We start from the raw sequence: 12930 nt of genomic DNA on the forward strand, positions 1-12930 counted from the left end.
CCGCCTTACAGTAGGCGGGCTAGTGTGGCTGCGACGGTGCTAGGTCAGGGGCAGGCGGGCTAGATGCGAGGGATTCCTCGAGTTGGGCGGGTGGGCGGACGCGGCTACCACGCGCTCTCCGCAATTGAAGGGTGCGATTCGATTACCTACCCATGTGCTGAATGCACAGTAGGCGTACATACGGCGGCGGCCACCGATCAGTCAGTTAGTGTGGTAGCGTGTCGTTGGAACAAGGCGCAGTGGCATGCAAGCGTGTATGTGGGGCACGGAACTATCGTCGCCTGTCTCCTGCCTGCCTGTCTGCCTGTCTATCTTGTAGTAATCACGCACCTGACTGACTGACTGGGCTAGGTACCTGTACATACATAGCTGGCGTGGTACGTAGCCGAGGTCCTCTTCTCTCTGACACAAATTTTGGCTCGTCGGTACTCGGGATTGGCGCTACGAAAAGCTCATTTTGGCGAATCCGATGGCGGATGCTCTGGCGTCGCGTGGTTGGTTGTGTGGATGGATGGCTAGCTGTGCGCGCAAGCCGATCGGGGGGTGGGGGGTCGGTGGGATGATACGCATGCGTTAGGTTGGGATGCGGGAGCGAAAAGGAAAGGAGAGGAAAGACTCTTCGGGACGTTCGGCAGCCATTTTTGGTGGTTTCGTACGCATGGTGACGTCTTGTAGTGGTACTTTGCCAGTGCTTTCTTTTGACGGCCATGTTGTGCCCGTCATGTCGTGTCGCCGCAGGAGCCAGCCACTGCGATGCCTTCAGAGAGAGATGCAAAGGAAGCGTTTTGGCAACTCTACTCAGCGTAGATTACAAAGTTATTGTACAAGGCGTCCTGTACGAACTTGACGTATTGAACAAAAAGACATCGCCATTTTGTGCAAGGCAAGTTTTGGCTGGAATGTGCTTAAGAATTCGCAGTTTGTTGATAGTTCAAGATCGCGGCCAAATGGGTGAGGGAGTCGTGGAGCATAGGGGGGAAACGGTCTACAAGGAGTGTCTCTACCTAAAGGCTGCAAACCGCTGATGTGCTGATCGAACGGGAAATGGGTATGGTGAAAAAACTCAACAGTCTCCGCCCTCTGGGTGCCCGGCCTGCGCATCCAATTCCTGGTTGCTTAATGTCGTGTACATATGTCCATCTCTTCCTTACCAAGGACAAACGACGACGGACGTTAAGCCAGGATCAACCAAATGCGGGACGATACGAGGAAGTCTTTTGCTAGGAGATACGGTCTCCAGCCAAGGTGCCAAGGCCTCTGCCGTGCCGCCGTTTTGCCAAACGCAAAGAAAAGAAAAACATAAATTCGTCAACCGTCAACACCTTAGTAAATGCTTGACCAAGCAAAAGATGAACAATGATGGGGGAATGTCGAGAATTTGTAGAGAAAAGAGGGCCAGTCATCTACTCCGACGGCCATGGCGCATTTGCGAATGCGAGATTGAGAGCTGAAGGACGCTTTACTCGTTCTCGGCGTCATCATCGCAAAGTCCGAGAAGAGACTGGAGACCACCGGGCTTCCCGCGCGTGATCTGGTCCCAGACCTGGATCTCTCCGATGCGCTCAGGGAATTCGCAGCTCTCGGCCGCAGGGCGGTAGGTCGCAGAGGTGACGGAGATTTCGAGCCCCGAGGCCACATTGTTTGGAATAATGGTGCCGTTGGCCTAGATTGCATTTGACGTCAGTTCGACGCGTTCAAGAGGGACAGCCGGGGACGGAAGGGGCAGAGGACATGAAAATAGGCTTTCTGCCCACAAGTCTTGGATCGAGAGCCCGACTTCCCCATGACAGGCGTTTGTCGAGGACAGATTAAAGTCAGGTCGCCGCAACCTTAAATGGCTGTCAAGGGTACACATATGGGCAGGGGTTCTGAGCTTGGGCAGCTACGTGGGGAGTGGAATGATGAATATGAAAGAACCTACCGCAGTAACCGCCCATGCCATGTTTTGCTGCAAGTATGGGATCATGTCGTTCGCTTCCATACACGGCACGTCGCCGTTGGAGACACGCTTCTCCAAATTGTTGGTAATGGGAATGGAACCGTAAAGGGCCGAGTTTCCTGACCGACCAGACGCCATCGCAGTACCAACGAAAAGACCTGAGGCTCCAAGAAGGCTCTCATCCGAGCGCCACTCGTCAGGGTTGCCACTGTACGGCCCGAGGAATACATAAATAGAACCGGAACCGCCAAGAGCAAACTTGTCAATCTTGTAGTTGACTGAGTACTCGGTGCGCATTTGGTTCTTCTTTGCCGCGCCAGAATCAACTGAACCGGGCTGGACAAATTCTTTGACAGTTTCGACGACGTCGTCCATCATTTCACCAAGGGTTTCTCCGATTTTGCCCACGGTTCGTTTGGTTGGGTGGCCAATCGTAGGCTGACCGTACATGTTGTTGATTGTCGTCCTCAGGGCGTTGATGTCGGGATTCTGCGTCTCGGGATAATCGTAATGCATCTTCTTCCAGTCTCGGCAAGATTCAGATGTCCAGAACGTGCCAGAGCTGTCCGAGTGGAAAGGAGTCAATGCTGTCGAGAGTTAACATCAAAATGTAGTTCATACTAGGAGATAAATGTCTTACGAGAGTTTGCGTCCTGAATAGAACCAGCATTGATGGTGTATGTAGAGTAGTCCTGAATCTCGGGCAACACGTAGCTATCTGGGTGAAGAGTCTGCCAAATGGCAAGCACTCTGTCAACTTGGATGTGGTGGAGCATAAAGAACGGGTCAAAGGCAGACCATGGCACTTCGAGCATGTTGCCGTTGCTGCCACCCACGTAATTGTGCACCCAGCCATGGATCGTTTCAAAGCTCTGGTATTGAGCAGGGTGATAGGATGCCATGCTGCTGACGAGTGTGAAGTTGTCGTAATTGACAAACAGGTCATAGAGAGCGTCTCTCAGTTGAACGCGGAGCGACTGCATGTTGGTCTTGACTTTGCCCTCGGTGTTCTGAGCGTCTGCGGTCAAGCTCGTAGGGTAGCGCAAGGTCGTCTGATACTGCTGAAATTGGGGTTCACTTGGATCTTCCAGGTCGCTGGGAATCAAAGGGTGAAATCGGTATTGGAACAGAGGGTTGTCGATGATTTGGGTGCCATTGGGAAGCGTGACATTGATTTTGGGAGTTGTGACGAAATCCGGAATGTTGGTATCGTTTTCAGGAGGCAAAACCGCCCAATCCAAGTAAGGCGCTCTGAAGCTTTTCGCAGCCTGTACCCACGCAGCCTTGTCAGGGCTTTCGGGCAAAGCATTGGCGACGTCCTGGACATGGCCCCAAAGCAATTGCTGTTTTTCGTCAGCTTGTGGGTTTTTAGAAGATAAACAAACGGACCTCGTAGAGCGCAGCGTATGGCCTGTGCCAAGTCATGAAAATGTTCGAACTGTGCACACAGTAGCCAATCTTGTTGTACCCGGTGGAAGGAACTCCGTCCCAGTCCTTGAATGGCATGCCATGAATACCTTTTATGCGCATTAGTCGACCTTCACAATTGTCAGCGTGTTGAAAACTCACCCATAATAGAGTACCATGACAACTTGTCATTCTGATCCATGGCTTGAAACTTTTGCAGTCCGAGAAGATACAAGTTCCATTGCTCCTTGCTTCTCTGGAGGTCCCTGATCTCCAAGCGCAGCTCTGTTGAGCCGCTGTCGGCTCCGGTAATAGCAAAAGTTCCACCATTGCCTTGACGCCGCGATAGATCTTCCAGCACATGAGGTCTGCGGCCAGCATCCAAGGGTGAACAGTTTCCAGAGGAGATTAGGGCAGTCCCCGACAGCGCCAAGGTGAGAAGGCGAACCGGGAGACTGGCAGGCATGTTGGTATAGATGATGGGATTGTTGCAAAAGCGATTGATGGTAAACGAGCGGCGGGTACTTGACTTTTTTGTCTGTGCGAGGCTTCAACCCCGACTGGGATACAGGATTCCACCCGTGGAGACCCAATGGCAGGTTTAACGAGTGAGTGGACGGGGATGAGTGGAGTGCCTCGTCGATGGACAAGCCGGGGACAACGGACACTTTAAACAGGGCCAAGAGGAATAAAAAGAGCGGCCGGGCAAAATACGGAAAGAACACACCCCATGTCTCAGGCGGTGCAGAGGGCCGGATTGCTTTTTAATATCAAGAGGAGCTTGGCCGGGGTGGGATCAGGGAGATGGGGGGTGGACGCCGTGCGTGGTTGCTGGCTTGCCGGCGGCGGCGTCATTCTGGCGAGGTACAACAGACGGTTGCAAGCCCGGGCAGCGCCGTGTGAAGACATGGCAGAGGTATGTGATGTGATGCTGCAGAAGGATCGGGGACAGGCTGGCGCACAGACGAGGCGACCGAGTAGGTAGCGTGGTGTGTGGCGCAACTGGGACGGAACCGGTGCGATCCTCCTGCCATGGAGGCGTAGGCGAGGCTGGGGACCAACAGGAGATGTGGACAGGCTCGAGATGTGCGGCCGGGTTGATGGCGATCTCTCGAGCGAGTAAGTGTTGCCATGTAGTATTGCAGGACTGTGTTGCGCGACCTCGGCCCATCCAGGGTCCTACCTTGCCCATGCGCCCTGCGCTTTTGTTTCTCTCTCCCTGAAACCTCGACCGCTTACACCGCCTTCGCTGCCACTTCCAACTTTCTGTCCTGTCCTCATGAACAGAGCCTCTCCTTGAGTCAGCCTGCGCGGCAATCCGTCATCAACCGTGTGCTGTCTGACCCGCCGCGGTTGCACCCATAGTATTGATTGCCTCCATTCGGCTTTGCCGCACATACTTTTGACGTGCAACTCACCTCCCCTGCGCTGGGCCGCCTTTATGCCTGGCCCACCCCGCTGAGGAGCCCGAGGCCGTGGCGCCGTGCCCTGCGTTTTCGTCTGCACACGCGCTGCGTGCACAGGTTGCAAAACACCATACGGGACATGCCGCCGAATGACGCGAACTACAGTCATCTTCTCCCCAAGCTCTGATCCCGGATGGACTCGCAGGTCCTGACCTGACAGTTTGTGCGAGAAGCCGTCGGAAGCAGTCAGTGTGCCAATTCCAGTTCCTGAAAATGGCTGTCCAGGTCTCACTCTGGTGAAGATCAGCCAAGCGAGAACCAGGTGGGAGACGTCGTACGTGGTTGCACCGTGGTAGCTCGGCGCGTACACGTCCAGAAAACTTTGTTGACGTGTGGAAAGCTCATCATCCTGCTGGAGCCAGCTGTGACTTGAGGAATGCGCAACCTCGTATTCCCACCACTGCGCTGAATGCTGTCGAACTTCCGCTGTTGTAGTCGTTACCCTCAAACACGAGGCTGTCGTAGCTCAAGATAACCACGGGTGTGGTTGTGTGGGTGTTGACATGGACTTGGATTCCCATGACGATGAAGCAAGCTTTGGTCCGTGCATGCTGACAGCCCTGATTGTCAAGCGAGCAACTCCATCAATCAATTCATGGATGGCCAAAGCTCCAACGTCGAGCAAAAATGTTTCGGCAGTTCTGAGTTGATGGCTTGGCTACAATTGCAGCTGTGGATGCTCGACCGCTACTGTGCTGCGGACATGTATCAAGCCCGCGCTTTTTCGCTGAAAACTCGAGCAATTGAGACGACGCGGTTGGACTGATGCGAAATCGAGCTGATGCCCATTGGCTTGGCCACGGAGAAACACGTCTGGTGCGATCTAAAATCCATTTGGATACTGCTGGATGGAATTGAAAAGACGTCATCTGTTCGCAGGCGAAGAAAGGTTGATCGCGCAAAGGGGCAAGGTTTGAGATTTCACATCGATCAGTGCAAGGTCCTCCCTGCCAGGAATGTCAACCTCTCGCCGACTTGTAAAAGTTCGCACGTTGATTGAGAATGGACACACTAGAATTAAATTGCGATGACTCGGATCCCTTGCCGGAGCTCGCTGAAAGTTAGAGACAACGAGTACGCCAGGGAGGACGCGATGGAAAAAGCTGGTTTCGTCCCCGTCCGAAAGTGGCTTGTCTTCCATGCATCATGCACATCACGCACTACGACATCAGCAATCCCAGCCACAAGCGTAGCGGTATGACATAGGTGAGACAAATTCTGGATTTGATGACAGAATGCGAGAAAACTTCAACCGACCTCAGACTACGGCATTGCTGCAACACTTAGCTTCTGGCTGACCAGCACCGGCCGACTAAGTTGGAAGGGCCTACCTTCAACGCATCGAGACTTGAGGATGCGAATCGTGTATACCCGTTTTTTTCGAGAATCATTCTTGGGATCACCAGGACGGCTACTAATTTGTTGCGTCGTCGGGATGGTCGCTCTCGTTCCTCGGCTCCGTGCCATGGAACGCGTCTCCAAAAGCATCTCCTTCAAGTCCCAAATCCAAGTCATCGCCGCCGGTATAGTCCGCCAGTGCGTCACCAGCCGTGTCAAAGGGAAAGTCAGAGGTGTCGAACATGCCGGGCGTGTTTCCGGCCGCAGAGGCAGGCGCTGACGTTGCTGCGCTTTCCTGAGGCTGTGCTGAGGTCGAAGTCTGCTGTGCGTCGTTGCTCTGCCCTGGAGCTCCACTAGTCGATGATGCATCTTTGCCCCGGCCGTCCGCAGTAGATGTATTGTCGGTTGTGGCGGCTGTCTGATTGTTTGAGTCAACCATTACCCAGTCATCTCCAGTCTTTTCACTGGGGCCGTCCTCCAGAGCGGTCATGTCAATGTCCAGGTCCATGCCTTCCATCAGATCGAGACCACCGTCCCCACTCTGTGCATCTTGTTGACTCTGCTCTTGACCAGCCAGAGACGTTTGGTGTTGCGTTGCGGATGCAGTGCCAGCTTGTGGTTGAGCATCTGCATGAGAAACAGGTGGAACTTGTAACGAGGAGCTTCCAGGCGTGTCCACTAACGAGTTGGAAGTATACTGGTCCAGAAGTCCAGCAGCGGTGTCTTCGCCATCCATCGGGGTATCTTCCAGGCCCCCATTAGCCTCGCCGCTTGCCGTGAATTGGTCTTCTGCGTTTGTGTCGTTCCCGTTGCGAACCGTCATTTCGGACTGCTCAATGAGTCCGCCCTTGTCTATGCAGTTGACATTTTTTCGGGGTGTGATCATGACGCCGAGCGACTTTTCCACCTTCTGAACTATGTCGCCAGCTTTGACACCTGATGCGTCTTCACTTGCCGGAGGTGGTGGGGCGCCTGATAGGCCACGGTTGGTCTGCGCCTCGTCGAAGGCAGTCGCCCTGAGCTTTCTCTCAGCCTCAACATAAGTCTTGCTCTTGGTCAGCGCGGCCATCTTTTTCGAATGCTCGGCCTTCATTTTCTCCAATTGCTCCTCCTCATCCTTGATGAAATTGTTAACGCGCTCTTCAAGCTCTTTGAATTTCTCTACGCTGAGCTTCTCATACTCTTTGGCACCGCCATGACCCGAGACAATCGATTGGGGAGCGGGAGTATCAAGAATGCCATCGGTAAGTTGTGCGAGTCCACCCATGAGTCCCAAGCCAAGGTTCAGAGGCTTGATCGTTCCGGCCGCGTACGGAGACGAAAACACCTCTTCCATCCACTCGTGATGCTGAGTATACCTCATCGTGCTGATGTCACGGGGCGTCAGGTGATCCAGCAAATCGCCAATCGCAGTGTTTTCTTCATCCTCAATTGTACTGTCGTGGTGCATGCCAACAGCTGCGGGCGGCATTCCAGGGTGCACTCCTCCGGGCATTTGCGTAGGAGGCATCTGTCGAGGCCTTTTTGCAGGCGAAGGTCCAATGGCTGATGCTTGGCCTTGCTGGTAGAATTGAGCTTGCCTAAAGCCCGGGCCTGGCTGCATTGGGTTTCCCGGATACATGCCCATTGGTTGACCATGACCATGAGGCATCTGACCACCCGGCGCGAAGCTAATGTTGGGCCAGTTGTGGCGGTCGTGCAGCATGAATTCCTTGCGCGCCATTTGGCCCTGGCCCTCGAGAAAGCGGCGCTCTTGAACTAGTCTTTGCATTTCGGCGTTGAGAGGAATACGCGACGTCGGGATACGTGCTTGAGGCTCGGACTGCGAATAGTGCACAATCCACAGGTTTGGCTCAAACATTGGGCCGTTGGGCGTAGCCTTGTGGACGAGGCGGTAGCGATGTCTTTGATGCAAGGTGACTTGCTCATATCCGGGACGATATCCGCTGCGGCGCACCAGAATTTCCACGGTCTGCGCATCAATCAGCGAGGGCAAAGTTGGCCTTGAATTGCCAATCTCACATATCCACGTTGAGAGTCAAAGGTGTAAGTTTGCTCGGGGTCGGCCCACATATAGCCATCGCTGGCATACATGCTACCCCTTTGATTGGTTGGTTGCCATTCTAGAAAAACAGTGCCATCGCCCGGCGGCGCCTGGAAGTATTGCCACGACACTGGCGCACCGTCCTTGACGATGCGCGGGCCATTGAGAAGATATTCGACGGCCTGCTCGACGGAAAGAGTCGCAAGCGTAGGGTAGCGGTAGCTGGAGACGAGGTGCACGTGTGGGAGCTGTGAGACGCGAGATGTTAGCTTGACGTTGAGGAAGAGGTCGAATGCGCGGCCCATACAATGAAGTTCGGCACGCCCTGGCTTGGGTCCTGCATGGCGTGCAACAGGCGTAACTTGCCTGCGCAAAGGGTCGAAGAAGAGGGCAAGTGAAGTTAACAGTGGAGGTCTTCGGACGGGAACGCGATGCGTCGAACGCGTTGCTGGTTACCGAGCTGGGAACGAAGGTCGGGCGTGTTCCCAGCCGCAAGTCGCTGAAACTCGGCGCACAGGCCACTTGATGCTTACTTCAGCATACCTGCACCTCCACACCTTCATCGCTCTCAAGGTTGCATGTACGCAAATGTTGGCATGATTGTGAGAGCGCTTGCTTGTCACATGTGGATGTGAGGATCACACATATCCCGCTAAAATTACATTGTTCCATTGATTGTTTGTGAATAGCCGCTCCGAACTCTATCCAAGTGACATGCTTGAACATTCGAATCCTGTCCAGCGCCCCTTCTACGATGATAGAAGTTTGGTGCCTCTCATCCCAGAATCTTGAGGCCGCCCTTCGTCTTGCTCTGCTTCTTCTGTACACCTGCTCCCGTATTTGAGTGCCCTCTTCCTCCGCCTCCGCCTTTTCCACCCTTGTTGTTTCTCCGATCGTTGGGGGCAGTGGCCTTGATTTCGGTGGTGCTTCGCTTGATGAGAACAGGATGACTGCCAATGTACTTTCCCTGCATCTCCTTGGCGGCTTGAAAGTAGTCGTCGCCGTTGCTGAAGCTCACAAAGCCATATCCTTTGCTTTTGGTAGTTCGTTTGTCGCGCACGACGCGGGCTTTCTGGATAGACGTGTAGCGAGAAAACGCCTTGTGAAGAGACTCGTCTGTAACTTCTCCAGCTAGGTTTCCAACAAACAAACGGAAATGCGCAGGGTCCCACTCCAGCAGGGACGAGTCTTGCCAAGTCTTGCCGCCTCCAGATCTAACCACTGTCTTCTGCTTGCCGTCGGCGCCAGAGACAACAGCCGCAACATCGGTGTCCGTGTTTGCAGCAGACTGCAGCTCCTTGTTGCTCATGCCGGCCGAAGATCCCATCTTGTCGCCCAAAGGCGTGGCATTTGCGTTAGTTGCGCCCAGCATGGCGGCCTTGGGACCCTTGGAGGTACCGTCATCTCTGTTGATGTATGCGCTCTGCCACTGGGCTATTTGAGCTTCATATTCGGGATCATACGAGCTGTTGGTGGCCCCGTAGCCACCGCTGGGAGTTTGACCCGGCGCGGGAAAAGGGTTGCGAATCTGCGGGGGAGTAGGGTGGTGATATGGGTCGACGCTCAGCTGTGAGTAGTATGGCGCCTGGGGTTGATAGGCATTGGACTGATAGCCGCCGCCCGTGTAGCTAGACTGGGCTCCTGGATAGGCGCTTGGGGGTTGGGGACCAGCGGCTACGGTAGGAGTTTGCGACTGCCATGACTGAGGGTTGCTGGCCACAGTACGCGGCTTGAAAGCAGTGAAGGCACCTTGTTGCGACTTGCTACTTGAGTTGGAGCTGGGGCCAAACTTGGAGAAGGCCGGTGGCTGGGCGGGCGGGGGAGGACGCGCCGGCAGAGAGGGGTGAGGTTGAGGAGTGGTCGACGAGGATTTGGGACCTGAAGGCGGAGGATTCGACATGATGAACGGGTGCGCGACGCTCTTTGCGGAGTTAACGAGACTTACAGCTCAGGCTCGTCCGTCTCCGATGCCGGTAGATTGGGGCGGAGCAAGGCCGGGCCGTGCTCTCTTTCTCTCGCTCTCTCTCTCTCTCTCTCTCAGAGTGTCGACGGTATGGGAGGGAGGGGTGCGGTGTGACTGGGCCGAGAATGACGATGACCGCGAGCGCACGGATGGTGTTGTTGAGTTTTCGTTGCTGCGGCGGCGGAGCTGACACGCAGGAATAATAATCGCGGGCGGGCGATTAGTAGGCTGGACCAGCACGGTAGGTAAGCCAGGAGCTCGTCGGCCCGCCCAAGTGTGTCTTTCGAGTCGCGATGCTGAAGGGGACAAGGAGCGGGAGGCCCTGCATCGGAGGCGCGGCGGGATTTGTTCGATTGTTTCGGGGCGGCATTCGGGGTTGGGAGCGATGGAAGATGCGAGCGGAACTGGAAGTCGAGGCATTGTGTCATACCTTGGGAGGACTGGACCTGAGGGACCGGGACCTGCCCAGCCGAAAAATCCTCAGCCCCGCCAAACCAATCGTCCGTAGGTCGGCAGACCGTCCATCCCACCTACCTCTCCTCTCCTCTCTCACCCATCTCGCCCCTCGCCCCGGCAACACCTCTCATCCATCATCCAAAGCCTCACACTGGTATGATCCCTACCCAGAGCCCCATTCTTTACCCGTCCGCCTAAGACGCGCAAACGCGAGTGCCCGCCGTGGCCCCGTCTTATAAAGCAAAACCGTCTGCTCCCGCACATCGGCCCTCCATCATCCCTCTCTCCTCCTCATCACTCTCTAACCCATTGACCCTCCTCCAGACCAACCGCCCCATCTCCACCTCCATCCCATCAAGCAATCATGTCTTCCGCCGTGTAAGTTCTCCCTGGCACTCTGCCTCTCCCTACCCCGCCGTCCGGCGTCACGGAACCCCTCCCTCTGCGGGTTCAGCTGAGTCGCCGTCGGCCTTTGCTTGGATGCCGATTTCCATTTCACATCCTGTCGCCCCATTGACAAGACAATGAATCTAACTCCAGCGCGCGTCTCTCCCGCATCGATGTGGGAGGACCTGCGCGCACCGATGCTAGTGGTGACTGGGGTCTCATTGGTTTGGTAAGTTCAGCCCCGCAATGCCCCTCCTCGCTGAATCTGTTCTAACAAGGTTTCCAGGCCGTCAGTAAGTCAATTCGCATCTTGCATCCCATGGGACCGCTTCTCACGATCCAACAGTGGGCCAGAACCTGATCCTCAACGCTGCCGACCATGGCTTCACCGTTGTTGCCTACAACCGCACCGTCTCCAAGGTCGACCGCTTCCTTGACAACGAGGCCAAGGGCAAGTCCATCGTTGGCGCTCACTCCATGAAGGAGTTTGTTGCCAAGCTCAAGAAGCCCCGCAGGATGATGATGCTTGTCATGGCTGGCAAGCCTGTCGACGGTAAGGGACGGGACGAGCCGAGGTAGAGGCCTAGTTGGCTGACCAGGTGCAGACTTCATCGAGCAGATCATCGAGGCCGGTGCCGAGCCTGGCGACATCATCATCGACGGTGGTAACTCCCACTACCCCGACACCAACCGCCGCACCAAGTACCTGGCCGAGAAGGGCATCCGCTACGTCGGCTGTGGTGTTTCTGGTGGTGAGGAGGGTGCCCGCTACGGCCCCTCCATCATGCCCGGTGGTAACGAGGAGGCCTGGCCCTATATCAAGGACGTCCTCCAGAGCATCTCCGCCAAGAGCGACAACGAGCCTTGCTGCCAGTGGGTTGGCGACGAGGGTGCTGGTCACTATGTCAAGATGGTGAGTATTGAGCTCCAATTGGCAGCCTTTACAGCTACTTACCCAGACAGGTCCACAACGGTATCGAGTACGGTGACATGCAGCTCATCTCCGAGGCCTACGACATCATGAAGCGTGGTCTCGGCCTCTCCAACAAGGAGATGGGCGATGTTTTCGCCAAGTGGAACAAGGGTGTCCTCGACTCTTTCCTGATTGAGATCACCCGTGACATCCTCTACTTCAACGACGATGATGGAACTCCTCTCCTTGAGAAGATCCTCGACTCTGCTGGCCAGAAGGGTACTGGCAAGTGGACCGCCATCAACGCTCTCGACCTCGGCATGCCCGTCACCCTCATTGGCGAGGCTGTCTTCTCTCGTTGCCTTTCCTCCCTCAAGTCTGAGCGTGGCCGTGCCTCTCAGCTCCTGACTGGCCCCACCCCCAAGTTTGAGGGCGACAAGCAGTCCTTCATTGACGACCTTGAGCAGGCTCTGTACGCCTCCAAGATCATCTCGTACGCCCAGGGCTTCATGCTCATGCAGAACGTGAGTTGATCGACTTTTCAAATCCATGCTGGTTGCTGACAAGTCTTTGCAGGCCGCCAAGGAGTACGGCTGGAAGCTCCAGAAGCCCGAGATCGCCCTCATGTGGCGTGGTGGCTGCATCATCCGCTCTGTCTTCCTGAAGGACATCACCAACGCCTACCGCTCGAACCCCGACCTCGAGAACCTGCTGTTCGACGACTTCTTCCACAAGGCCATTGACACTGCTCAGGCTGGCTGGAGAAACGTCGTCAGCAAGAGTGCTCTGTGGGGTATCCCTCTGCCCGCCTTCAGCACTGCCCTCAGCTTCTACGACGGCTACCGCACCAAGGACCTCCCCGCCAACCTCCTCCAGGCCCAGCGTGACTACTTTGGTGCGCACACCTTCAAGATCAAGCCCGAGTTCGCCAGCGCCAAGTACCCCGAGGGCGAGAACATCCACGTCAACTGGACCGGCCGTGGCGGCAACGTCTCGGCGTCGACTTACAACGCTTAA

The 12930-nt window shown here is 55.5% G+C and overlaps 4 protein-coding genes across 4 annotated transcripts; 1 reads left to right on the plus strand and 3 right to left on the minus strand.

The window, feature by feature from the left end:
• Positions 1–1882: 1882 nt before the first annotated feature.
• IWZ02DRAFT_382688 (uncharacterized protein) lies at positions 1883–3812 on the minus strand (the record flags this gene model as incomplete). The annotated part of the gene is made up of 4 exons (XM_066765237.1): positions 1883–2526; positions 2580–3282; positions 3329–3456; positions 3509–3812. 4 exons carry the CDS (start codon positions 3810–3812, stop codon positions 1883–1885), a joined length of 1779 nt encoding a protein of 592 aa, XP_066620352.1.
• A 2307-nt stretch (positions 3813–6119) lies between these two features.
• On the minus strand, positions 6120–8648 carry IWZ02DRAFT_48543 (uncharacterized protein). The gene is made up of 3 exons (XM_066769223.1): positions 8502–8648; positions 8173–8442; positions 6120–8122 (listed from the first exon to the last, which is right to left on the minus strand). Exons 1-3 carry the CDS (start codon positions 8535–8537, stop codon positions 6227–6229), a joined length of 2202 nt encoding a protein of 733 aa, XP_066620353.1. The 5' UTR covers positions 8538–8648; the 3' UTR covers positions 6120–6226.
• Positions 8649–8773: 125 nt separating this feature from the next.
• IWZ02DRAFT_458244 (uncharacterized protein) lies at positions 8774–10581 on the minus strand. The gene has a single exon (XM_066767996.1). The coding sequence runs from the start codon at positions 10092–10094 to the stop codon at positions 8970–8972; it is 1125 nt and encodes a 374-aa protein (XP_066620354.1). The 5' UTR covers positions 10095–10581; the 3' UTR covers positions 8774–8969.
• A 396-nt stretch (positions 10582–10977) lies between these two features.
• Positions 10978–12930, plus strand: IWZ02DRAFT_471060 (6-phosphogluconate dehydrogenase-like protein; the record flags this gene model as incomplete). Its single annotated transcript, XM_066768844.1, has 6 exons — positions 10978–10991; positions 11205–11233; positions 11347–11553; positions 11606–11913; positions 11964–12437; positions 12490–12930. The coding sequence occupies 6 exons, from the start codon at positions 10978–10980 to the stop codon at positions 12928–12930; spliced, it is 1473 nt and encodes a 490-aa protein (XP_066620355.1).

Source organism: Phyllosticta citriasiana, assembly GCF_038021145.1.
Source record: "Phyllosticta citriasiana strain CBS 120426 chromosome Unknown IWZ02scaffold_11, whole genome shotgun sequence".
In the NCBI taxonomy this organism is placed as follows: Eukaryota; Fungi; Ascomycota; class Dothideomycetes; order Botryosphaeriales; family Phyllostictaceae; genus Phyllosticta; species Phyllosticta citriasiana.

Coding starts and splice junctions, on each gene's coding strand:
- IWZ02DRAFT_458244 (XM_066767996.1), bottom strand. CDS start 10,094: ATGTCGAATCCTCCGCCTTCAGGTCCCAAATCCTCGTCGACCACTCCT.
- IWZ02DRAFT_48543 (XM_066769223.1), bottom strand. CDS start 8,537: ATGCAGGACCCAAGCCAGGGCGTGCCGAACTTCATT. Junction 8,443..8,501: donor AGGGCGTGCCGAACTTCATT/GTATGGGCCGCG, acceptor CGCGTCTCACAG/CTCCCACACGTGCACCTCGT. Junction 8,123..8,172: donor TTGACTCTCAACGTGGATAT/GTGAGATTGGCA, acceptor ATTGATGCGCAG/ACCGTGGAAATTCTGGTGCG.